Below are 24,043 nucleotides of genomic sequence, written 5' to 3' on the forward strand. Positions count from 1 at the left end.
CCCCCCCCCCCCCCCCCCCCCCCCCCCCCCGTGTCACACACACATGCACGGATCACACACTCTAAAGCAAAGCCCCAGTCCCCCCCAGTCTGCTCCTTGCCCTCAGCCCTCTCCTCCGCACAGCCTTTGTGTCCCACATTGTGTCTCTACCTGTCGCCCTCAGGGAAGACGCAGGCACCCCAGCTCCCGCTCAGGATATAGGGTGGAGGCTCCATGAGATTTTTCCGAGTCCCTCCCAACACCCCCGTGAGCCCCGTTATAAGACCAAGTGAGCCTGGAGACCTGACAATCGATATCCCTCAAAGATGAAGATGCTAATAACTTTATCCCCTCTTGTCCTCCGACTCTTGCCTACATTAGCTCTCACCACAGGCCCAGGCAGCTGGGACTTGCAGTGGGCAGGCCTGGAGCTGAGTAACCCCTTCAGATCCAGGTGGGAAGCAAGAGGGTAGACAGCAAGAAGGACTTCCTGACACTCAGGAATGGGAGGTCACAGGGATAAGACACAGGAAGCCTCCGAAGCATGTTCCTAACACCTGGATGGATACGTTGGAGACCTGACTCAAGTCTGTGAGGATCTGTGACCTCAGAAGCACCCTACAGGGGTGCCAAGGTCGCTGTCTAATCCTTGAAGGCTGCCCGGAGGAGGTGAGTGGGGAAGGGAGGTCTCCCTGGGGAAAATCGGGGGACTGGAGTTGACAGGGTTGGTCAGCGGGGGTCGCTCTGGCCCTTACCTCTCTAGACCTGCAGTCTGCAGGGGTTCAGAGGGAGAAGAAACCCCTTCCTCACCTCCCAGCCAGCTAAGTCCTCCCTCTCTGCAGCTGGAGGGCTGGTCGGGACCAGGCAAGAGCGCCTCTTCTGTGAGCACTGTCCCCACAAAACACGGCACCTGCCAGTCTGTCCTGCCTCACCCACAAAGACCAGGGCCAGGCCGGGATGGAGGGCACGCAAAGGATGGAGAGGAGGGCAGAGGAGGAGACAAAGAGAGGAATGAGGCCAGCCACCTTGTGCCCGGCACATCCAGGCCAGTCCCTGCTGGAAGGGACTCACACACAGGACTTGCTGAAACCCCCAAACAGCCCTGTGAGGTGCCACTGTCACCCCCATTCTGGAGACAAGGTCACGACGGGACAGAAAGGCTGAGTGACTTGCTCAACATCACAGAGCTGCTGAGCACAGAACCTGCCACTCTGGCTCCAGAGTCTAGAAGCTTGGTCTCCAGGGAGCCTGGTCCTGGAGGAAGAGGAAGGGACCCCGTTTAGCAGGGGATGAGCTGAAGAGCCTGGGCCTCGGGCTTGATAGGAGACAGGGCTAGAGTCCAACCCCGCCAGGGGCTCTGCTCGCGCGCTCCCGGGCCCTGTTCTGCAGCTCAGCCTCTGCCTCCCCCCCCCCGCCATGCGGATGCGCCCACAGCCTTTCTCTGCATGGCTCTGGGCTGCTCGGCCCTCTCTCCCTCTGGGCCTCTGTGCGGGCTCCTCCTGCCTCCGTCTCTCCTGGCGGCAGATCCCTATCTCCCCACCGCCCCAGAGCCGGAGGTGCTCAAAGGCTCCCCTGTGGCAGTGGGGGCTGTCAGAGCTGAGGCGTGGAGCCCCTGGGGGGCTGCAGGGCCGAGGGGGGCGTTCAGCCTGGCTGAGAAGTCGGGGTTCCTGGGTCCTGGCTCCTCCAGGGACTGTCACCCCCTCCCGCACTGGGCAGCCTGTCCAAGGCCACTTCAGGAATTTGGCAGACAGGCTCTCTCCAGGGGCGCCTGGGTGGCTCAGTCATTAAGCGTCTGCCTTTGGCTCGGGTCATGATCCCAGGGTCCTGGGATCGAGCCCCGCATCGGGCTCCCTGCTCGGCGGGAAGCCTGCTTCTCCCTCCCACTCCCCCTCTTGTGTTCCCTCTCTCGCTGTGTCTCTCTCTGTCAAATAAATAAATAAAATCTTAAAAAAAAAAAAAAAAAGACAGGCTCTCTCCAGCTGACACTCAGAGAGCGCAGGGTCTCCGGAGTCTGGGATTCTCTCTGGGGTCTCCCTTCACTTGGGGGTTCATAGGGATGCAGGTCAGGACAGTCCCCACCCAGGCTGCCCCAGACCTCTGCCCACACTGTTCCCGGAAACCAGAACAGATGTGCGGTTCCCCTGTCTGTCGGGAACCCAGCCCCTGCGGGAGCAGGGCAGGAAGGAGGCAGAGGCTGCTTGCGGAGGCTGAGGGGGTCCGGATGGCTTGGACCCCTGGGTTCTTCAGAGAGCCCATCCCCGCACTGGGGTGGCCCTGGGGGAGCCCCACCGGCTTCTGCATCACTGACGCCCTCTCTCCAGAGTTGGGAGGATGGAGCTGGCAACAACCTCCTTAAGAGGAGAGTTCTGGGTGCTCCCCTCAATGCTGAGCGTGCTTGCAGAGCCCACCACCAGGTCTGAGCCTCCGCCTTCCAGTCCAGACAGGCTTTTCCGAGAGGGTGGGGCTTACACTAGGTCTAGGGGACCCAGATGTCCCATCCCCACAGCCTCAGGTTGCTATCCCCGTCCCAGCTCCCCATGGGGTCCTCAGGGTCCCATTCCATTGATCCCCCTGCAAGCATGCATCTCAGCTGGTGCTTAGCCCCTGGTGGGTGTGGGGGGGGGGCAGCTAATGGACTTGGCACAGCCAGGAGGTAATTAACAGGGAGGGGCATTGCCTCGCTGGGGTGGAGGGGGGCACCATGAACGACAGAGGCGTCCAACAGCTACGGCGAGGAGGGGGGGGCTGTGCATGTGTGTTCGCACGTCTCTGCCCGTGAGACCTGCTCATCTGCATGTGAGTGAAGGGGAGGGGGGCTCTTAGGCCACGAAACTGGCCATGTGGGTGCAAGCAGGCACCCTCCTCACCAACCACGACAAGGCCCGGGGCTCAGGTTGCCTGAAGGGGTCCGAGTGACTGGCTTCAGCTCCTGTTCCTGTCCCCTCTCCCGCTCTCTCACGGAACATACCCCTCCCCGTCCTGACCTTGTCCCCAGAACCCCTCACCTTACCTGCCCAGCTCTTCCAGCAATACCTCTGGCTGTGGTCTTAAGAGCTTCTGATGCCCTGATGCTCTTGACCTTGGAAATGTTCCACTTGCCCAGGCTCGTCCCTTCCACTGCCCGACCCTCCATCCCCTCTGCTCCGGGGATGGCCCAAATCCCGCTCAGGGAGGACACCCCAAACCTCCACCCACGGAGTCTCCCAGTCCACCCCCTCCTCAGCCCTGAAGAGAGGCTCAAGGAGCAGAGGAGGGGGGAGGATGGGAGTACGGGTGAGAGAGAAAGCGTCCCCCCCAAGCTCCCATGCTGCTCTCCAGAACATTCTCTGATTCGGCTGGCCTGTGACTGTTTCCACCACTCATCCGCCCCCGTCTGTCCATCGGTGTCCGTCTGTCTCTCTGCTCCGTCCCCACATCCCCCCGTACAGTCTTTCTGCGTGTCCCCAAGTCTGTAGGTTCTGCCCCTGTCTCTGCATTGTCTCTCTTCGCACCTTCCCTGGCCTACCTGTTGGATCTGGTCGCTGACCCTGTCTCTTCCACCATGTTTCCACCCCCCCTTACTCCACCTGGTGTAAGCGCCCCCTCACTGGGTGGGGCCGCACTCACCGCGCCCCCCCCCCCCCCCCCCGGTCAGAAGAGGAGGGAGGACCTGTGAACTTGGCCCTCAGTGACCAGACCCCCCCCCACCCCATCAATCAGCCTGCAGCTCTGGGTCAGACCTCCATTAGCACTAACCAGCCTGGACAAGAGGCAGACACCATCGGGCTAGGCCTAGGGGTGATAAGACCCAGATTGAATCACTGTGTGGGGGGAGCTGGTCACCCAGGGACATGAGACAGCCACGACATTAGCCCTGAGGAGCCATGGGGAGCGTGGGTTATTGCGGGAGCTGAGCAGGTGATTGGAAGTGATGGGGCCGGAGTCGGGGGGGCACTGCTCCTCCAGGGCTCCTGGTGAGGAAGATGGGGGCGGGCAGGGAGGGCCTCAGCCAGCCTCGGAGCCTACAGAAGCCTGGGGCCATTCGGTAAGGCCAGTGGTGTTCCAGGGGGCAGAGGGGAAGGGAGAGCCCACCTCCTCCTTGGGCAGAACGGGACAGAGAGATGGCTCTGTCCTCAGGAAATAGCCACCTTGCCCAGGCCCCAGTCTCCAGGGGCTGATCTCAAAGCACTCAGAGCCAGGAAGAGTGACGGAGGGGAAGGAACATGGGTCCTTCCTCCTGCATCATTTCTTTCTCCTGCTCCTTCCCTGCCCCTGCCACACGCGTGCACACACACACACGTGCACACGCACACACATGCACACTCAAGCGCACTCTCCCTCTCTTTCGTCCATGTTCTACCACGTGCCTGCTCTGTTCTGTGCGTACGAACACCAGGAAGACCCTCCCCACCAATGCTTCCATCCTGTCCGCCGCAACGTCTAACTTCTGTCCCTCCCACTACAGCAACGGCCTTCCTGAGCATGAAGTGCGGAGACAGCCGATTCGGGTCTGAGGTTCTGGGAAGCCTGTCCTGAGGCCACCCCACCATGGGGTGGACACAATGGCCCCAGGACCAGGAGGGTTTGCGGCAGCTGCCGGGAGTAGGACTACCGCTGAGGGGGACTAGCGAGGGGAGGAGCATCCCCCTACCTGCGGCTCAATCCCCCTCTCCCAGAGTGACGTCATCCCAAGAACTGGCAAGAGACACACGGCCAAGGGATAATAAATATAATTGCTATGACGGGACCCTGCCCAGAGAAGCAGGGACACCCTCCACTCCCAGACCCCACTTGTCCCCTCTGGCATGCTGAGGGTGAGTTAGATGCTTTGAGATCACCCTGGGGCTGCTGGGAGTTGCAGGGTTAGCGAGGGCAGGCCCCAGTGTTCAGGCCGCGCAGCCGCTGGGCCGGCCGCCTAGCCCAGGACATCCAAGTAGACGGGAGGCGCCTGGGCCAGGGCCTGCAGCCGGGCGTGCACGTCCTTGATGCTCTGGCGCTGCTGGGGCTCCCGCTGCCAGCAGCCCCGCATGATGGCGTAGACCTCCGGCGGGCAGGCCCGGGGCCGCTCCAGCTCCCGCCCCTGCGTGATGCACTCAATCGCCTGGGACCACCGGAGGGAGAGAGAAGAGGGCGCACTGAGCTGGAGCGGGAGGGGGAGGCCAGCAGCTGCACCCCCCACCCCCCACCCCCGCCTCCCTGAGCTCTCCAGGCCGGTCCCACAGATGGCTGGGCCTCTTGGCTACGAATAATCTAAAAGGACGCAGCGAACCCCAAGATTCCCTTCCACCCCGACACTGAGCATGTAGGTAGGCTGGGAAGGCTGAGCTGGGGGTAAGACTGCTTCCCGAAGGGCTGTAATCAGACCTTCAGAAGACTGGCCAGGTGATTTGAGCAAGGGGAGGGGCCCAGGCATTTGCCAAATCCATCAGCCAGGGCTGAGGGCTGAATGGAGGAAGGGAAGGGTCCTCCACCTCTCAGCTCCAGAGGGCAAAAGGAAAGTAGAGCAGGATTGCAGGCAAAGGCCTTGAAAACTGGCTGGCTGGCGATTTAAGGTACAGGGCAACCCCAATTCCTTTTGTCTTCTGTAGGTACCATTCTGTGGGGTCCTAGCACCTCTGAACAGAAACTGCAGCAGGAAAGATCCAAGCTAGACTCCAGGAAGGACTGTTAGAGCAGCTAAGGGATCCAAAGAAGGAGAGATGGCGGCAGGGAGATGGGTGACGGGGCCTGGAGGCTCTTCCCCTCCCTTCTTTCCTCCCTCCCCATTAAAGGACTTGGGTTATGGGCAGCACTGATTCCATTCCTTCTCTCCGTGCTTGAGAAAATTAAAATCTATAACCCTCTCCCCCACCCCAGCAGCCTCCAGGGAGCAGACTGCATTAGGAGGAGAAATGGAAACTGACAGCTGCGAGCCAAGGAGGGGGTGGGGGGAGCTGCTCTGGGAGACAGAACACCTGGGGCCTGCTCTAGCAGTGTCCAGGGGGGAGGGCAGAGGGAGGGACGGGCCTGTCCTTCCTGCAGTCTGACCTCCAGCCTTCCTGCTGCAGTATCAGGCCCTCTTGTGCTGTGCACCTCTTCCAGGCCTCTCCCTTCCTCCCTGATAATGCCTACCCGGTCTATAAAATGCAGCTAAGCATGGGGGTCTGGGCTCCATCTGGAAAGTGCTTTGAGGCTCCCCCAGGAGCCAGCTGGGCCTGGGCTCGGACTGGGAGTGGAGGCAGGAATCCGAGCGGGAAGAATGCAAGGAGAGAAGGGGACGGACGGAGGCCCAGCCTCGTCGGGCCGCTGGATGGGGCCCCTGCAGTGGGATGGGGCACCCGGGGACCCGAGGGGCAGGGCCGAGGCGGTGGGCAGGGCTGACCTCCGTGTTGGAGAGCTGGTACCAGGGCTGCTTGCCGTAGGTGAAGATCTCCCAGAGCACCACGCCGAAGCTCCACACGTCGCTCTCGGTGGTGAACTTGCGGTAGAGGATGCTCTCGGGCGGCATCCAGCGGATGGGCAGCATGGTGCGGCCCCCCACCTGCAGGCGGCGCTGCGTCATTGCGGGGGGGGGGGGGTGGCGGCGCCCACGTCCCCCGCCCCCGCTGCTGCCCCCGCCCCGCCCCGTCATTAAAGATGAATGGCAGGGGCTCTGGGGGCCGGCGCTAAGAGGGAAAAAGCGATGGTGGCGTCTCTGTGCGTCTCAGAGAGCGGAGACACACCCTCGTCCATGGCCCAGGAGGTAAGACAGGGGTTAGAGTCCAGAGAGGGGCAGCCTGGGCCCCCACGCCGCCCAGGAAGAGGAGGGCATGCCCGCGCCCGAGGCGGGGGCCCAAGGACCCTTACGCGGTAATAGTCCGTGCTGTAGATGTCCCTGCTCATGCCGAAGTCGCCGATCTTGACCACTAGGCCTTGGCCCACCAGGCAGTTGCGCGTGGCCAGGTCCCGATGCACGAAGTGCAGACCAGCCAGGTACACCATCCCCGCCGCGACCTGGCTCGCCACGGCCAGAAGCTGCCCCAGGCCCAGGGGGCCAGGAGCCACGTCCTCCCCGCCAGCCAGCAGCTTGGCGTCAGGCCCGTGGGACCTGCCAAAGAGTGAGGGAGAGGAGGCCCGGCTGGGGGAGGGGGGAGCCCCCAGGAGGCTGAGATCACGGAACCAGGGGGGCTGGGGTGGGAGGGGGAGGAGACTCCCGAGAATGGAAGAAGCAAGGAACAGGGAGGCAGGTGTCTGGAGGGCCTGGGAGGGGGGCCGCCGGGTGTGCCCACCTCCGGAGCCTCACCACTGCCCACACTTTCCACATTCACGGCCCCCCAGGCAGCCCCCTCAAACTCTGAGCCCAGCAGCCAGCTGCCCTCTGGCCCCTGCATCTCTTGCCCATGGACACCTCCCACTGGGTCCTCCAGATGCTTAGCTTCTTCCCCCAGGTCTGCCTCTGCCTCTGTGAAGGGAAGCTTCCCCCCCAGGCTCCGAGCCTGAAACCTGGGGGTCCTCCTGTCTCTCTCACTTTTGCCCTCACTATTCAGCCTTCCGTGGGGTCCTTCTTCCTGCCAAAGGTCTCCAGGACACCCTCCACCTCCCACAGCCACCACTCCAGATCCATCCCTGGTCACTCAGCTCCATTCCCCAGATATTCCTTCTTCTGACCCCTGCCCGAGCCAATGGCTTTGTCGGGCCGGCCCCTGCCCACGGGCCAACTTTCTCCTCATCTGTTTATTCCTTCACGTAGCCCGGGGCTTACTACACACCTGCAGTGCGCCAGTCACAGAGCTACCTGGGGAGTAGGCCACAGGTCAACAGGGCACCTGATGGGCACTCAGGCTAGGGGTGGGAGAAGTCAGGGGAGACTTCTTGGAGGAAGAGACATTTAAACTGAGACGTAAACCCTGAAGAAAAGAGGTGAGTAAGCCATTCAAAAGGGTCAGAGACAGAGGTGGGTGAAGTGACTGAGGAAGACCTGCTGTGCCAGGCAAAGGGAACTGTAAATGCAAAGGCCCCGAGGCTCGAAGGAACAGCTGGGCTTCTTAGGGAATGTCCTCCAGACTTATCTAGGAGCCTTCACGATTCCCTCCTTTGGTTCCCTGTGCTCCCCGCAGCATTAAGAGCCACTTCTCCCACCGCCTGGGTCCCAGATGGTGGCCTGTCCCTGGCCTGCATCCCCACACTCAGCACTGAGCCCACACGGTGTCTGGTGAGCCAGGCCTCCGGTCTGGCCTCCCGTTGACTCCAGTCTCCTGAGCCCATCCACCTCCACACTCCACATGGGGTCTCATCACCTCCCTCCTGCTCCCCACCCTGCATGGGCTCCTCCTCCTCCACAGGATAAGCTCAGACTCAAGGTCTCTCCCAACCGAATTCTATAGCCTGACGGTGTGGATGACCCTTCACTCCCAAGGGGGTGTTCAGAGACCAAATCACGACCATCAGCTGGACAGCCACACAGCGCTTTCTCATTCAGAACCACAGCCCCCCACTGTCCCTCTTACTGGCAGGGAAACTGAGGTCAGAGAGGAAAGCTATTTGGCTCAGCTAGGAGGTCACAGCTGAGTGCAAGCCTGGCCCTCCCCCTACCCGCCTCACACCTCACAGGGCGCCATCCTGGGAAAGGGGGCGTTCTCATCCAAGGACTCAACAAAGGGAACATGTGACCAACACAGGGGCTGAGAGCAGGGCTCTACTTAGGGTCATACTCCCCCCTGTGTGCCTGTGGGCAAGCCACTTACGCCTCATCTGTGAAATGGGCACATTTCTTAAAGCTATTAAAATCATCAGCACACATTAGTAAATGTGTGAGTTGTTCTGTCCACAGCAAAAGAAATTAATTTTTAGTGACGTTCTTCGAGTATAAATGGCCATATACGCTTGGAGATTATGAAGAGTACATATATATTAGGGTGATTATTCAGACACACGTGTCCATGCACACGCAACCAGGGTGCAGAGTGGGAGCAGAGTACCTGGAAGGCCTGTTACTGTCGCCGTAGCTCTCCACGCTGTCACCCCCACAGGCCTGGTTCTGCACGCCCCCCGCACATGCAAACACACTCTCTGCAAGTCACTGTCCTGACTTCTGCTCGCGCCCCACCCCCCCAACTACCGCCACCATGTCCTGGGTGCAGACGGCCCCCCATCCACACAGCCGCCTTCGAGCTCCTCCAGGACAAGAGCCCAGCCCTCCTGTTACGTCTGGTGTCCCCACTCGGTTCGACAGACCATTGGGGATGCGCTTGCAGGGAAGGGGTACAGGGGCTCAGAGCCGGAGGCCAGCATGGGTGGCCAGGCACTCCTACCGGAGGAAGCGGTTGAGGTCCCCGTGGCGCATGTACTCAAAGACCATGAGCAGCGGACGGCCCTCGGTGCAGACCCCAAAGAAGCGCACGATATGCTGATGCTGCAGCATGGTGAGCAGCTGGGCCTCTCGCTGGAAGTCCTGCCTGGCGCTCTCCGACACCTCCTTCAGAGCCTGGACGCCGGGGCGCGGCGGGACTGGGTGAGGAGCCCCCTCCCCTGCCCACACCCAAGGGGGCCACACCCCGCAGCCCACCCCCCAGCCTGAGCACCCGGTCCTGGAACCGGGGTGCTCTGGGACGTGGGACCCAGGCCAGTGGCAGCTCGTAGACAGGGTCGTACCTTGACGGCCACGAGCATCTTGTCCTGCTCAGACAACAGGTTGTGGCACTCCGCAAGGAAGACCTTCCCAAAGGCGCCTTCGCCCAACTCCCATTTGAGCACGATGTCCTGGCGCTTGATGTGATGAACACCTGCCGGGAGGCAGGAGGCCTGCAGGGTCAGACCTGAGCCCCCGTCTTGGGAAGGACTGGCCGGCAGGCCTGGGGGCAGCGCAAGGCTGCCAGCCAAGGGGGTGGCTGGGGACTGAAACTGAGCCTTTGTGCATTCCCCAAAGCCCCATACTGCGGTGTGGACGGGGAAGGGAGGGATGGGAGGGGAGGCTGGTGGACAAAGGAGACGACACGGGGGCTTCTGCACACGCGCACACACACCCAGGCTCACCCCCACCCTTGACCCAGGATAGCCCCTCACAGGCATCACTGAAGTATTGTGGGTTCTCGATGATGTGGCCTTGGAGCCCAGAGCCTTTGCCCTCAGTGGGGGACAAGGAGCTGCCACCTAATGTCATGAAATGCAGGGACATGGCCAGTCCGTCCTCTGGAGCCAGCACAGCTGCCCCTGGGGAAGCAACACAGCCTTACGGAGGGGTCACAACCCAGGTACACACCCCGGCCCCCGTCAGGCTGCAGGGCACCAGGCAAGCCCGGCCTGTAACTTGCAGGGGAGGGGCAGGGGAGCGAGGGAGCGAGGCAGCCCGCAGGGGACGGGGAGGCACTATGGCCTCTCTCTGTCTGGCTCCTGCCCAACCCCAGGCCCAGTGGGCCACCAAAGAACTCGCCCCCCCGCAGAGCTCAGACCTCCCAGACCCACTTAGTGTTTGACTATAATCCAGCCGCCAATTAGCAGCTGCTGCCTGACACTCTCCCAGCCGCAGCCCCGACAGACGCGCCCCGCGGCCAGGCCCGCATCCACCCCAGTGCACACCCCCTAGCTCTCCACCGTGTGCAGGCCCCCCACACGGAGGACGGGGTCAGGGAGAGCCAGTGGGAAACAAAGCCGGCAGGACGGACGGACAGACGGACAGACAGCCCCACTGCAGCACCCCGACTCACGGTTGATCCCAAACTTGTTCCTCCGTCCACATTTGTTGAGCACAAGGAAGAACGTGGAAAGGAAGAGGCAGGCAAAGACAGCCAGGCCCACGGCCACTGAGACCTGGGGGTGGGGGTGCTCAGAGCCGAGCTTCTCCTGCTCCCTCAGAGCCCCCCCAGAGCAAACAGCTCCCCATCCTGCGTGGGAGCCCAGAGCCGGGCCCCCAGACCTGCGTCCTCCTCCCTGACAAGCCACGAGCCCAGCCTCCCGATCCCAAGGCTGAGACCAGCTTCCCCATCTCATGCTCACCCCAAAAGGGGTTTCATCCTTCTTCTCCACTGGGTCTCCGGAAGTGCTGTTAGTGTCTGTGGGGACACAGGGCACGGATAGTGGGCCTCAGCCCACGCCGTGTCTCCTGCAGCAGCTCCCCCCCACCCGCCCCTGCTGAGCCCTTGGGGATCAGGTCAGCTGTGCCCTCTGCCCCAGCCTCGGCTTCAGGGACCAGACAGAACCTGCCCTCCGGCCTGGGCTACTCACCCACTGGCGAGAAGGAGACTGCAGTGGGAGGAGGAGAGAAAGCAGTCAGATGGGGGGCGGAGGTCGGTGAGGTCCCCCCCCCCACTCATCCCTTCCTGGGGCGGTGGGTGGGGTGGGGAGGTGGGGCGGCTGGACCTCGAGGAGAAGAGGCACGCAGCCCTTCTCCAGCTGGGCCACCGATGCCCTGGTGCACCACCCTCTCCTCGGCCAGCCCAGGGAGCGGGGCAGCCCAGGGGTTCGGGGCTCCCGGGGTTCGGGGGAGGCGGGGCAGGGAGGCCAGCGCGGAGCCGGACACCAGAGCTCCAGGACCAGGCACTCCAACTGTGGTCAGGACCAGGCCTCCCCGCGGGCGCCCGGATCTGTGCCCCGAGGGGCGGGGCTCGGGGTGGCCCTCGCACCCGGGATGGGGTCCTCGGGGTTGAACTCGAAAGGGTTGTCCATGAAGGTGGCCATGACAAAGGCGGAGGCCTGGCCCGAGGGGTTGGCGGCCAGCAGCGTGTAGTTGCCGTTGTTGACGTGGGTGGGCTGGTTGAGGCGCAGGCAGCCGTGCCGCACGGTCTCGTTGGCCGCGGGCTCCAGGAACTCGGTGAAGATGAAGCCGGTCTCGTTGAGCACGGAGCCGTTGAAGAGCCAGCGCAGAGAGGGCGCCGGCTGCCCGTCCGCCGAGAAGGGGATGCACCAGTGGTGTAGTTCCACCGGCTCATGCAGCTGCACGCTGGCCGGGACTGCGGGCCGGACGGGCGACAGCCGCAAGTCAGGGAGCAGCCGGAGGGGACCCGGCACCCACCTGCCAAGTCGGGGTGGGGGCAGAGCCAGAAACCAGGTGGCGGTGGGCCAGCAGGCCCAAAGAAATGCACAAGGAGGGACCTCCCGAGAAAGGTGACGGTCAATCTTAAATGAACCAGGCAGCAGCTGCACACAATTCAGAGGCTTGGCCAGCCTCTGTGGTGGCCGTCAGTGACAGCCCCAGGGAGGCGGGTGCCGGCTATGGGAATGAAACACGCGGTCTTTTGGATAAGGGATCCAGAAAAATGAAGTGCAATCAAGCTTAAGAAGATCGGGAGAGGGCCTAAACGTCAAACAAGCAAAACATATGTAGTTAAACAGCTTTTGGAAAGGGGCGCCTGGGGGGCTCAGTGGGTTAAGCGTCTGCCTTTGGCCCAGGTCATGGTCTCAGGGTTTTGGGATCGAGCCCAGAATCAGGCATCAGGCTGCCGGTGCAGCGGGAAGCCTGCTTCTCCCTCTCCCTCTGCCCCTCCCCCTGCTCATTCTCTCTCTCTCTCTTTAACAAATAAATAAATAAAATCTTTAAAAAAAAAAAAAAAGCTTTTGGAAAAAGAATGTATGGGTTTGAAATAGACCCAACCTGAGGAGAGCAAAAGCCTCTTGATAATAGATACATAGATGTGCAGGGGACACCACTCGGCAGGAAAGGACCTAAGGAACAACAGCTGCTCCCAGCACCACTGGTGAATCTTCCAAATACAATGTTGCACAGAAGAAAGTAAGCCCAGAATAATACTTGCAGGAGGATTCCACCTCTAGACCGTACGCCAACAGGGAAAACTAAACCACACTGATAGGGAAGCACACGTGTGTAAAATTATTTTTAAAAGCAAGGAAACGATTATCCCAAAAGTCGGGATGGTGCAGAGAAAAAGGATGGGGAGAGGAAAGGGACTGTGTTCTGAAGAGCCAAAGACTAATTATTGTTTAAAGTATCTATGTTTTATGCACATATCTACCTTATATTTCACAATTAAAGAAGAAAAATTGTATAATGTACAGGGTTTAATTTGTTGGCAGACCTAGGGAAATTAGGCAGCGAGCATAAAGAAGAGCTGGGGAGGAGAATCTCTTCTTTTGAAACTTGGATGTGGGGGCGCCTGGGTGGCTCAGTTGGTTAAGCATCTGCCTTCGGCTCAGGTCATGATCCCAGGGTCCTGGGATCGAGCCCCGCATCGGGCTCCCTGCTCAGTGGGGAGTCTGCTTCTCCCTCTGACCCTCCTCCCTCTCATGCTCTCTGTCTCTCATTCTCTCCCTCACAAATAAAGAAAATCTTAAAAAAAAATAAAAATAAAAAATAAATAAATAAAACTCGGATGTGGGACAAAAGTGCTCCGGTGGGCGGGCAGTGAAGTAACGCGGCGAGAGCGGCCAGGCAGCTGGCTGTCTCAGGTAGCAAGCCTTGGGCAGGGAGCCAGAAAGAAATCCATCCCCATCCCTCTGGCCTTGACCAGCCCCCAGGACTTCCCCCACAGGATCAGGTTTTCATGGGAATCTGGAAACAGCTGGGCGGGAGCAGCTGTAGAGATACATATCCCAACCCCTTCCTCCAGCCCCTGCCCCTCAGAGCCTCTTTCCAGGGAAGAAGGGGGGTGTGTGTTGGGGGGGTCACTGGGACTCACAGGAGACGTTGACCTGCACTGAGACTTCGGCCCGGCCCATGTCATTCTCCGCCCAGCATGTCACATTCTTCTTATTGAGGTCACTGGTGACATTGGCCAGGGTCAGCCCCAGGGATGGCAGACCCCCAGATTGCTGGGTCAGGAAAGAGAAGGGTAAATGAGGGAGAGTGTCAGCAGGCGTGGGTATGGAGGCAGGGGGCTGGAGCTGATATCTTTGGGGCACCCCTGTGGCTCCAGATGGAAAAGAAAGGAGTGGAGAGAACGGGAGGAGGGAAGAGGTAGAGGAGAGAATGCCCCCCCCCTTAGAGCTTGTTCGCAGACTATCTCCTGGACCATTTATTTAATGATCCGAAAAAATCTAGAACATGACCAGTAACTTCAAAACAGGTGCAGAATACCCTGAACCAGGACCACCATCTGAGCAGCTCAACAGATGTCAAGAACCCCAAGTACCAGACAGACACAACTCATTCTTGCTTTACACACAGTTCTAACAGTCTCCGCCCAGGGGAGACCAGAAAAACGGGCTGGCAGGGCATTGGGTAGGAACGGCGGCGGCACCCCGAGCCCCTCTGGCAGATAAACACGGAGAGTGAAGCTAGCGGCCAAGTGACTTCATTCTGAATCATCATCAGAAGACTCAATCAGGTTCAGATTCTCTTCCTAAGAAACTGTGGATATGTGTCAGTCACACGACCTTAGGACAATTCCTAATCTTGCTGAACCTTGGCTTTCTTGCTTTGTAAGCCAAGGAGGTAAGACAAAATGATCTTTTGACATTTTAGAAAGCTATTTCCATAAAATGATGGAAGTCAATGGAACAGTGGACAAACCTCATTTATCTGGAAATTTCAGAAATGCGGAATCCTGTGACTAAGTGCTAGAGGAGGTGAAGTTTCCCCGGGCTTCCACTGGAATGGAAGCTCGAAGTTCCAGAAGAGCTCTCTAGCCTCTTGTGCAGGCCCTGGCTTCCAGCGTCCTCCAGGGGAAGCCCGGCCCTGCCCCAAGCTTCTGTCTGCGGCCCCGTCTCCCTCAAATCCCTGGGGGTGCAGGACAGCCCATTAACTCTTCCCTTGGAGCTGCTCTGCCACCGTCCCCTCTCCTGAGGGTGACCAGCCTCCCTTGCCCTCCACTGAACCCAGTTGGGTGTGACTTTCCTGTAGGAAGTTTCTAGAAAACAGAAGTGGTAGCAAACATGTAAATCTCCCCAAGAGAAAAGTAAAACCCTGGAATTTCCCAAAACAGCTGAGCAGAGGTCTCTCCGCCAATGGTCATGGCCAACCTCTTGCCTCTGCCTTGTTCCCTCTCCATCACTCACTCTCGGTGGTTCTGCTCAGCGGCTCGTGTTCCCCCCACCGTACCTGGGTCCCCAGCTCCAGTGGCTCCTCCTTCTTTCAATATTGTTCCAGGGGCCTCCAGCAATCCTGGGGGTGGGTCCCCCCTCAAAGTGAACACACTGGCCCGGCTCCTCCAACGGGCTGGACCCTGTGTGCCCACCCATGTGGGGCCAGATTGATGGGTGGGCACAGCCTATTGTCGGCCTCGGCTGACCTTGTCCACAAGGCCTGAGTCAGCTGTTGGCTGCTCGTGGCTGCCTGAGCACAAAGGGCCAGGCACGGGAAGATGCCCAAAGACACATCCACACGACAGAGATAGCAGCCAGAGAGTGCCCAGAGGCGGTTGGGACATCAAAGATCATCACATCCACCTCCTCAGTTGACAACCAGGCGGGGACATCAAAGGTCATCACATCCACCTCCTCAGTTCACAGATAAGAAAACCAAAGTGTAGGCATATTAAGGGATTCTTCCGAAAGTCAGTCCAAAAATTCATTAGTGAGAAAGCTGGGCCCAGACCTGGACCTTCTTTACTAATAAGCTCATCACACACCCAAGAGGATGCTGCTTCCAGAATCTCCAGACAAAGATGGGAAGGACCCTGAGATGCGACTGGATGCAGGACCACGAATCCTGTGCGCTCTCCCCCTGGTCCTGTTCCCTTGTCTACAAAGCCAGTGGATGGGAGGGATGGTCTGTGGGTCCAGGGACTGTCTCTCTGGCAGCGAGCGCCATGTTCCCAGAGAGGGGCCTGGGGTCCCCGCTGGGCCAGTGCCCACCCTGAGGGCATGTGTGTGCCTGCCCCACAGAACGAGTCTGAGCCCCATGGGCTGAAACCGTATCTGCCCCTCCCTTGCATTCCATGTGCTTCTTCCTCACTGTCTCTCTTTTCCTGGCTTTGTCCCCTGTGTCCTGTCCAAGCCTTTCCCGGGGAGAGGAGAAGAGGGGAGACAGGGACGGGGCAGTGAAGGGCTTCTCACCGTCACTGTGGCCAAGTCCTCCAGCTCCGTGAGGATCCAGCCGGCCCCCTCCAGGCCCCGCCCCTCCACCAGGCACTGCAGCGACACATCGTCGCCCACGTCCACGGAGGTGTTGGGCATCTGGACCTTCAGCACGGGCACGCCTGGTGGCCCAGGATAGCCGAGGCACATCAGAGCAGGGCGCGGCCCCAGGGCTTTCTCCCCCACGTTCCCTAGTGGCCCCGAGCCCCCGCCGGCGATGCCCAGTGCCCTCCAACCTTCAGCACCCCCAGCTCTTGCCCATGTCCATTCCGCAGTCCCCTGCCCAGTGCTCCCTCCGCAGGCGTGCGGCCCCCCCCGGACACCCCCTGGCACCTACCGCAGCTAGCGTTGGACAAGACGGCCAGGGGCCCCTGCCCGGGACACTGCAGCTTCTGGCTGCGCACGCCGCCCAGCCCCGCCTCCTCCCAGCGCAGCAGCCAGCGCAGGGCACACGTGCAGCGCAGAGGGTTCCCCGACAGGACCCTGTGGGCATGGGGGACACCGAGAGAGTCGGGGACGGGCCGGCGTCGGGCCTGAGGCGCCACAGAGAATGCAGTAACACGCGGGGGGGGGGGGGGGGGGGGGGGGGGGGGGGGGGGGGGGGGCAGAATCCGGAGGTGAAGGAATGGGGCAGAGGAGAAGGTCCTCTCAGGCACCCCAGGCACAAGACGTTATTGCAAGAAATAGAATCCAGAAAGCCCAGGGGCCGGCTGGGGCCTACATGGCATTCGCCTGCCCCAGCGGGCTCCTCAGGAAGACAGGCCGGGGGAGGACTCTGCGCGGGACGACGGAGGGAAGGGCAGTGTGGTCCGAGTGACCCAGGGGCCTTAGGTGCCAACCACACACACACCCGGCCACGGTCCCAGGCCGCCCCTGTGCGTGGGGTGCTGGTGAGGCGGGCGGACGCGCGCACGCACTCAGCTGGCCCGGCGTGCCCAGTACAGGAGCAGGGGCTGGTGCAGCCCCCAGGCCCCCGAGCGCACACGGCCTCAGCCAGCCAGCTCTGCCCCCACACCCTGGCCGCCCCCAGGGCAGGAGTCCCCTCCAGGGGGCCTGTGGCCTGGGATGGGGGTCACGGGCATGGGCAGAGTCCCCAAAGAGCAACCCCCCGCCGCAGCTCCACACAGAGATGTGCGTGAGCGGGCGCGCACACTGCTCTGGCCCCTGGAAGGCCCACACTCACAGCTCCTGCAGGGGGAGGCCCTGGACGGTTTTCCAGGAGAGAGACTCCAAAGCGTTGAAGGACAGATTCCTGTGGGAGTTGAGACAGAGACAGCCGCCTTGAGCCCCCGACCTCGCTCTGACCCAGGGTGAGGAGGGAGGAGTGGCAGGAAGCTGACATCTGGCTTCTCCTCCCCAGCCCAGGCAACTAGAACCAGCCTCGGAGGCACCGGGGCTGGGACAGGTTAGGCTCTTGGAGTCCCCCTCTTCTCGCTGGGAGAGCGAGGGTTAACCCCACCTAACACCCTCCCCAGACCTCAGGGGGGGGTGTCTCAGGGAACAGCCTGCTCCCCTCTCCCTGCCTTGGCCCCAGCTGGCAAAGTGCTGAGGCCCCAGCTGGGGGAAGGGACTCCATCTGTGCTCCCCTGCCCCGGAGCCCAGAACCGGCCAGAAGAAAAGGGGGATGGTGACCAGGATCTCCGAGTACTTCCTCAGCTTCTCCCTGCCTCCTTCCTTCCCCTCCTCAGGGCCCCCAGGCCCCGGGCCCCCAGCTGCAGACAAGGAGAGAGTGCCAGCCAAGAGGTGCCAGCTCTGGGCCACACAGAAGCTGGGTAAGGAGCCCCACGCCAGCCTGCTACTCCGGGGGCTCTCCGTCTATGGGGACTGCCCTGGCCCGTCTCCTTGCCTAGCTGTCCTACAGTTTGTGGGGGCTGAGTGGGGGTGGCACCACCACACAGGGATCAGAAAGAATGCCCAGTCCAGCACCAGACACAGCGGGGTGTGGCCTCGGCCCAGAAACGTCGCCTCTGTGATTCTCAGAATCCTCATCTATAAAAGGGAGCTGACATGCTCTCTCACCCAAGTTGATTGTGAAGATTCACGGACATAAGTGTCGTGAGGTGTCACTGGGTACTCATTTTTAACTGAAGCCCCAGTATGTCGTGAGTGATGTGAGTAACATCACCTTTTCTGTTGTTGCTACATCACCGGACACAGCAGAGACTTTAGAGGACCCCGCACAACCCCGTGAATGGCAGGACCCCAGCACCCTGCCGTCTGTCTGTCTGTTCGCCATGGTAAGAAGGAGGGGCTGAACTCCTGGCCCCAGAAGCCCAGAGAGGGGCTGCCAGGGACTCCAAGAGTCTCCCTCTCCTGCCCCTCGCTGCCCCTCCCCACCATCTACAGAGAGACAGCTGTGACTCCCAGGGGTGGGCAGGGCGACTAGTGGCAGATCCAATGCCCCAGCTCCCAGGCTATCCCGGGGGCCAGTGAGGGGGTGGGAGATGGAGCCCGGGCCAGAATGTGGAGCACGCTCCTGTCCCTTGCTCCCTTTGGACTGGTATGTGTCTGAACTCCAGAAAGAAAAACGGGGCAGGCACCCAGGACGTCCCGTAGCATGAAGCGTGGAAGCGAGAACCCATGACCCCGCTGGTGCCCAGAGCACAATCATCCCTGAAGGAGATGCGGAAAAGCCCCAGGAGAATGGGAGAGGCCACATCCCTGACCAGGTCCGGGCCTTCTTCACAACAGCTGGGGGGTGGGGCACAAGCCCAGCAGCCACTCAAGTCTGAGGGTCCTCCCACTCCCTCTGCCCAGCCCTGGCCACTCACAGGCGACTGAGCCGAGGAGTGAAACGGAAGGCATCGGGCGCCACGGAACGGAGTCCACTCTTCACGATGGTGCTGGGGAGGGGGAAGCAGGGTCAGCCCACAGGGCCTCCGCTCCCCTGGGCCCCGCCTATCTGCCCACACCAGACCCCGGCCCCCAGTTCTGAGTCCCGGACCCCCAACCCCCCCACAGCCTCTCCAGCTACCCTCAGCCCCGCCTCTCTGCCCACACCAGACCCCGGACCTCAGTGCTGAGTCCTGGACCCCCCAACCCCCACAGCCTCCTCAGCTACCCTGAACCTTGCCTCTCTGCCCACAGCCCTGGCCCCCAGTGCTGAGTCCTGGACCCCCCATCTCCCCACAGCCTCCCCAGCTACCCTGGATTCTGCCTCTCTGCCCACGCAAGACCCCGGACCTCAGTGCTGAGTCCTGGACCCCCCATCTCCCCACAGCCTCCCCAGCTACCCTGAACCTTGCCTCTCTGCCCACAGCCCTGGCCCCCAGTGCTGAGTTCTAGACCTCCTCACCCCCCACAGCCTCCCCAGCTACCCTGGGCCCCAAAGACCCCTGAGCTTTCTGATGTCCCCCATCCTCAGCCTCCCTGAGTCACTGGTCCCCCAGGCCCTGTGCTGACCCCCACACCGACAGTCAGCCCCCTCACAGGTCTCTCAGCTCCCCCAGGCCCCTCAGGTGAACGGCATCCAGATGCTGCAGATGCTCTTGGTTCTCGATGTAGCTGTGGGGAGAGGGGATGGGAGTTACAGGGCCCAGGCCCACACTCGAGTTCCCATATCCCACCAGCTGCCTCCCTCACAATCACACCTGCAGGTGCGTGCACGCACACTCTAGTGCACACTTGCACACATGTGCACCCGGTCACACACAGACCTGCGAGCACGCACACACACAAAGGGACTCATGTGCACGCACGCATCTCCGCCGTCACACAGGCACACTCACGTCCCTCGTGTGTGCACACACAGGCACGCACAGACGCACCTCCTCGCACGTGTCTGCACACGCACCTGTGCGTGCGTGAACGCAGAGGTGGCGCGTCAGCACGCGTGTACCCTCACAAGTGGACGTGGGTGTTCATACGTCTCTCGTGCGCACAAGTGGCTCACATTCATAAACACTCAGCTCGGGTTCTGCTTTTCTACACAGGGCCTCTCCTGTTCGTGCTCAGAAATGGGGGTCACGCGGCACGCTGGCTCCCACAGAGGACCGAGGCTCACCACAGCCGCGGGCCCCCGCAGCACGGAGGGAACCCTGCGGCCATGCAAACCCGTGTGTTCCCAAACACACAGTCCCTGTCTGGGCTGACCCACACTGCCGTGCACTCGCTCCCTCATGCACGCACGCACGCACACACAAACCTCCCTCAAAGCCACGGCCCCCCTACACTCAGGCAGCAACCCCTACCCCCGCCCCAGCCTTCAGCAGAGCAAGCAAGGGCACAGAGGCTGTCGGTCAGGGACCCCTTGAGCCCCTCCCTGCCCCAAGAGGGACCGGAGAAGGGGGACAGAGGCACTGGGAGGCTGGAGAAGGGGCGGGGGGTGAAGAGGCACAGACCGGCTGGTTTACAGGGCAAGATAGTGATGGGAAGGCTCAAGGAGGGGGGGCATAAAAACACAGGAATAGTGAAACAGAGACACGGGGAAAGAGACAATGAGCAGGAAGAGACTGGCAGAGAGAGAGAGACAGGCAAGGGGAGGGACAGATAAGGACAAGGAGACAGAGAGACACGGAGATAAGGACAGAGCACCAGAGAAAGCCTGATAGGGAGCCGGGACAGAAGGACGGGCACTCTGGGATGCGGCCGACGCCCTGGGCCCTGCCCAGCTTCGGGATCTGGCACGCCACAGAGTTCCTGAGAACTCGGGCGCCCTGCAGTGGCATGTCAGCGTACCCCCCGCCTGTGCACACATGCACATGGACACACACACGCTCGCCGGGGCCCCTGACTCACTGCCTCTTCTCAGAACTCTCCCCTCTCCCCCTCCCTTTCCCTGGCTGGAGCGGGGACCAGGCTGCGTGACCTCTCCCCCTTCCCCTTCCCAGCCCCAGCCCAGCCGCACAGGCAGGTAGCCGGTCGTCGGTCCCCCGGGGCCTAGGGAGCAATCTCCCGTGACTCTGGGAGAGCTCAGTCCCCGCTCACAGGGTTTAGAGCTGGAGGGACCCGGGAAGGGGTGGCGGTGGCCGTGTGCAAGCTGTTGGGCACTCAAAGCTGCCTCATTCGTTTGGATTCATCATCAATCTGTCTTTTCGAGTCCATTATCTCCTCGTTAGCTCTGCGGGTGAGGGAGGAGGAGGCGACGGGCAGGCAGAGGCAGGGGGTCAGGCTGCTGCCCCACCCAGAGGGACCTCTCAGCTCCCCACCCTGCATGCCTCCTGGTCCCCAGCCCAGCCTGTCCATGCCCCCCACCCACCCTCCCGGGGGCTGGACCCATTTGGGTAAGGGAATGAGGACAAGAGCTCTGATGGGGAACATTCTGGAGCCCGGGGCCCTGGCGTGAAGGTGCAGGGGACTGGGGGGACGGGGCTGGGGGTGGCGGCCCCTCCCATCCTGCAGAGCCCTAGGCCCAGACCCAGACAAGGCCATCTCCTCATCTCCTGGTCTCCCTAGGGCCATTAAAGAGAGAGATTGAGAACCTTCCCGTTAATTACCACGAGATACGGGAGTACCTCGCTGCCAATTATCGCAGGCTGCTCAAGGAACTTCCAGACAGAGACGGTTTCCACCTCGGATGCCTTCCAACTCGTCACCGTCACCGCATGAGGCCAGCGCTCCTTGACCACCCTCTAAGCCCCAGGCGGCAGGTCGAGGATTTTTCTAGCAGTCCCTCCCCTCTTCTAGAAGTCTTGCTGGCCCCATCGGCTACATAGAATACTCAAGTATTTTCCAGGCATGGCCATGTGATGTTCGAGTACCTCTAGGCCAATTATTACAGAATACTCCCATAGGTTTCACCAGCTGCTAACAAGTACTCCAGTATTTTGTAACCAATTACTGCAGGTTGTTGGAGTACTACAGAGTGCTGGAGATTTCTCCCAGTTTGGGGCCCTGAAAAGATGAGAGTCTGTCAACAAGAGCCTTGGCTCTCTGCCCCAGCTAGGGGGCGAAGGGCGGAAAGTGAGCCAGGTGGGGACAGAGAAGCCAGGAGTCTCATTCTCTACACCCAAATCAAGGGATAGCGGGGACAGGAGATGGTGGAAATGGGGAGAAGAGAGCCCAGCCACCAAGCTATGCCTCTCACCCCCTCCCACCTATTCCAGCTCAATCCCCGGTTCCAGAGGCAAGAGCTGAAGTTGCCCGATCATTGCAAGGAACGGGGTAGGGACTAGCTCCCTCCTGGAAAGGGGCTAAAGCGGTAAGGGTGCCAAACAGAGGGTTCTCCGCAGCTAACCCCCCCAAGAAGCAGAGCTTGGGCTCCTGTCTGATCTCCAGAAGACTGCTTTGAGATGGCCGGGCTGTCTCAGACCTGGTCCGCGGAGAGCCCCCTTGCCCCCGCTGCACGGAGCACCAGGCACCGTCCAGACGGTCACTGCCCTGGCGGCCGGGGAGCCGCGGCGGCGGAGGCAGGCCCAGGTGCAGCCTCCCGCCGCGCCCGCCCCTCCGGACCCCGCCGGCCCGACGAGAGTGCGCGCGCCCTCGGGGCACGGCTACGCCCGCCCGCCCGCCCCCGCGCCCCCCGCGCCCCCCGCGCCCGCTCGCCCGCCGGACACTCACAGCTCCGTCAGGTTCTCAGCGCCCGGCAGGCGGCGGAGGCTATGCAGGGCCCCAGGCCGGGTGCAGCGCAGCCCCGAGGGGCCGTGGGGGCAGCAGACATCGGGGCAGGGCGCGGCGCTCGCGGACGCCAGCATCAGCCAGGCCAGCAGGCTGCCCGGCCCCGCCGCCCGGCCGTGCCCGCCCCGCTGCCCGCGCGGTCCGCCTCGCAGCATCGCGCCGGCCGGCAGCCGTCCGTGCGCTCGCTCCCAGCCGCGGCCGCCGGGCCTCCCGCGACACGTGCGCCCGCCGCGTTAAAGACCCGGCCGCCGGGAAAGGGCGGGGCCCGCGGCCCACCCCGCCCCGCCCTGCCCCCTCTGGCTCCACCCCCACCCCTCCCGTCTTCAGCCCCAAAGCTGCCCCCACCCCTTTCGGGGGACCCCGCACCCCTTCTCCCCCAAAACCCCCAGCTCCAGAGGAAACGCCTTAGAGGTGTCTGCTGGGGTGGGGGGCGGTGGCTGGGAAGTTGATCCGTTATTTCTCCCAGCTTAAAGCAGCTGCCTTTAGGGGCGGGGAGATGACAGGGCGGGAGCAAGGTTACGGTCGGGGTCATCCCAGCCAGCCCCCCGCCTCAGATCTCCCTCCTAGCGGTGCGCGCCCCTGAGGGAGTGTACGATATCACTTGGGGTAAATGAGGTGAAAAACTCTCTAACCCTAGGAAGAAAGGGGAAGGGAATCCAAAAGGACAAAACGCAGGATCTGGGGCAAGAAGGAAGGTGTCGCCCCAAAAGAGCCGGAGAAGGGAGCCCAGGGAGCCGAGGTGCCCGCTTTCAGGAGAGACCACAGGGTGGCGCTAGAGGCCCGCGCGCAGAGGTGTGAGCTCCGCGGGGCGGGGGGCGCGCTCTGCAGCCCCCGCGGAGCTGCACCCCAGCCCCAGCGACCGCCCCTGACCCCGGCCGGCCAGCGCCGGGCCCCAGGCCGGGTGGGGTCCCGCCGGGCTGGGCTGGCATCGATCGCCGCCCTGACAAGAGCATCGATTTCTGCGCGGAGAAATTAATAGATCTTCTCTTAGCTCCTCGGACCCGGGAGCCGCCCGCGGGTGGAGCTGGGGACCCGTCGGTCCTCGGAAGCCCGGCACCCGGAAAGCCCCGGAATCCCCAGCGCCTCCCGCCCCGCGGGCCTCGGCGGCTGCAGGAGCCCACCCGTCTCAGGCCGGGGAGGGGGCGGTAAGGGCGAGCAAGAGGCTCCCCGGAGGAGGGACTCTCGGGCAGAGCGGGCAGGCGAGGGCCGCAGGGAGCGCGCAAAGCTAGCCCTCCGAGAGGGAGAGGCGCGCGGTTGCCCCTCCGCCAGGCCCCCAGCCCCGAGACGGGGACGGACAGACCGACCGGCAGCCTGATTTGGGAAGGCGACTGGACAGAGGCGGGCCCACAGGATCTTGGCTGTGGCCGGGGGACTTGGCTGGGACGGAGCCCCCGGGTGGCGGCGAGGGGCTCGGAGGGGCGAACGGCTTGCATGTCCAGGACCCGGTTTGCGTTCCCGCCAGGTTTCAGCAAGCTCGCTCCCCCGGGTCGCGGCTGCCAGAAGCCACCCTGCAGGTGTCAGGGCTCTGGGCAGCAGGACGCTCCCCCCACCGCCCCCCTCCTCCGCCGGCAGCGCGGCCCCACGTGAGTGAGTCTGCAGGGGCAAT

The 24,043-nt window shown here is 62.1% G+C and overlaps 1 protein-coding gene across 2 annotated transcripts; it reads right to left on the minus strand.

The window, feature by feature from the left end:
* Positions 1–4,873: 4,873 nt before the first annotated feature.
* On the minus strand, positions 4,874–22,592 carry NTRK1 (neurotrophic receptor tyrosine kinase 1). 2 transcript variants are annotated; one of them, XM_032398337.1, is made up of 17 exons: positions 22,381–22,592; positions 19,312–19,386; positions 18,654–18,725; positions 17,066–17,134; positions 16,220–16,365; positions 15,862–16,004; positions 13,545–13,677; positions 11,535–11,861; positions 11,137–11,154; positions 10,909–10,964; positions 10,620–10,722; positions 9,979–10,125; positions 9,568–9,698; positions 9,228–9,400; positions 6,784–7,024; positions 6,320–6,478; positions 4,874–5,059 (listed from the first exon to the last, which is right to left on the minus strand). In XM_032398337.1, the coding sequence occupies exons 1-17, from the start codon at positions 22,590–22,592 to the stop codon at positions 4,874–4,876; spliced, it is 2,391 nt and encodes a 796-aa protein (XP_032254228.1). The 2 variants fall into 2 exon arrangements, with proteins under 2 accessions (XP_032254228.1, XP_032254227.1); XM_032398336.1 differs by lacking the exon at positions 11,137–11,154.
* Positions 22,593–24,043: the final 1,451 nt, after the last annotated feature.

Source organism: Phoca vitulina, unplaced genomic scaffold (assembly GCF_004348235.1).
Source record: "Phoca vitulina isolate PV1807 unplaced genomic scaffold, GSC_HSeal_1.0 scaffold115, whole genome shotgun sequence".
Classification (NCBI taxonomy): domain Eukaryota; kingdom Metazoa; phylum Chordata; class Mammalia; order Carnivora; family Phocidae; genus Phoca; species Phoca vitulina.

Coding starts and splice junctions, on each gene's coding strand:
- NTRK1 (XM_032398337.1), bottom strand. CDS start 22,592: ATGCTGCGAGGCGGACCGCGCGGGCAGCGGGGCGGGCACGGCCGGGCG. Junction 9,699..9,978: donor ACAATACTTCAGTGATGCCT/GTGAGGGGCTAT, acceptor GCCTCCCGGCAG/GTGTTCATCACATCAAGCGC. Junction 5,060..6,319: donor ACCAGCTCTCCAACACGGAG/GTCAGCCCTGCC, acceptor CGGTGGTCCCAG/GCGATTGAGTGCATCACGCA.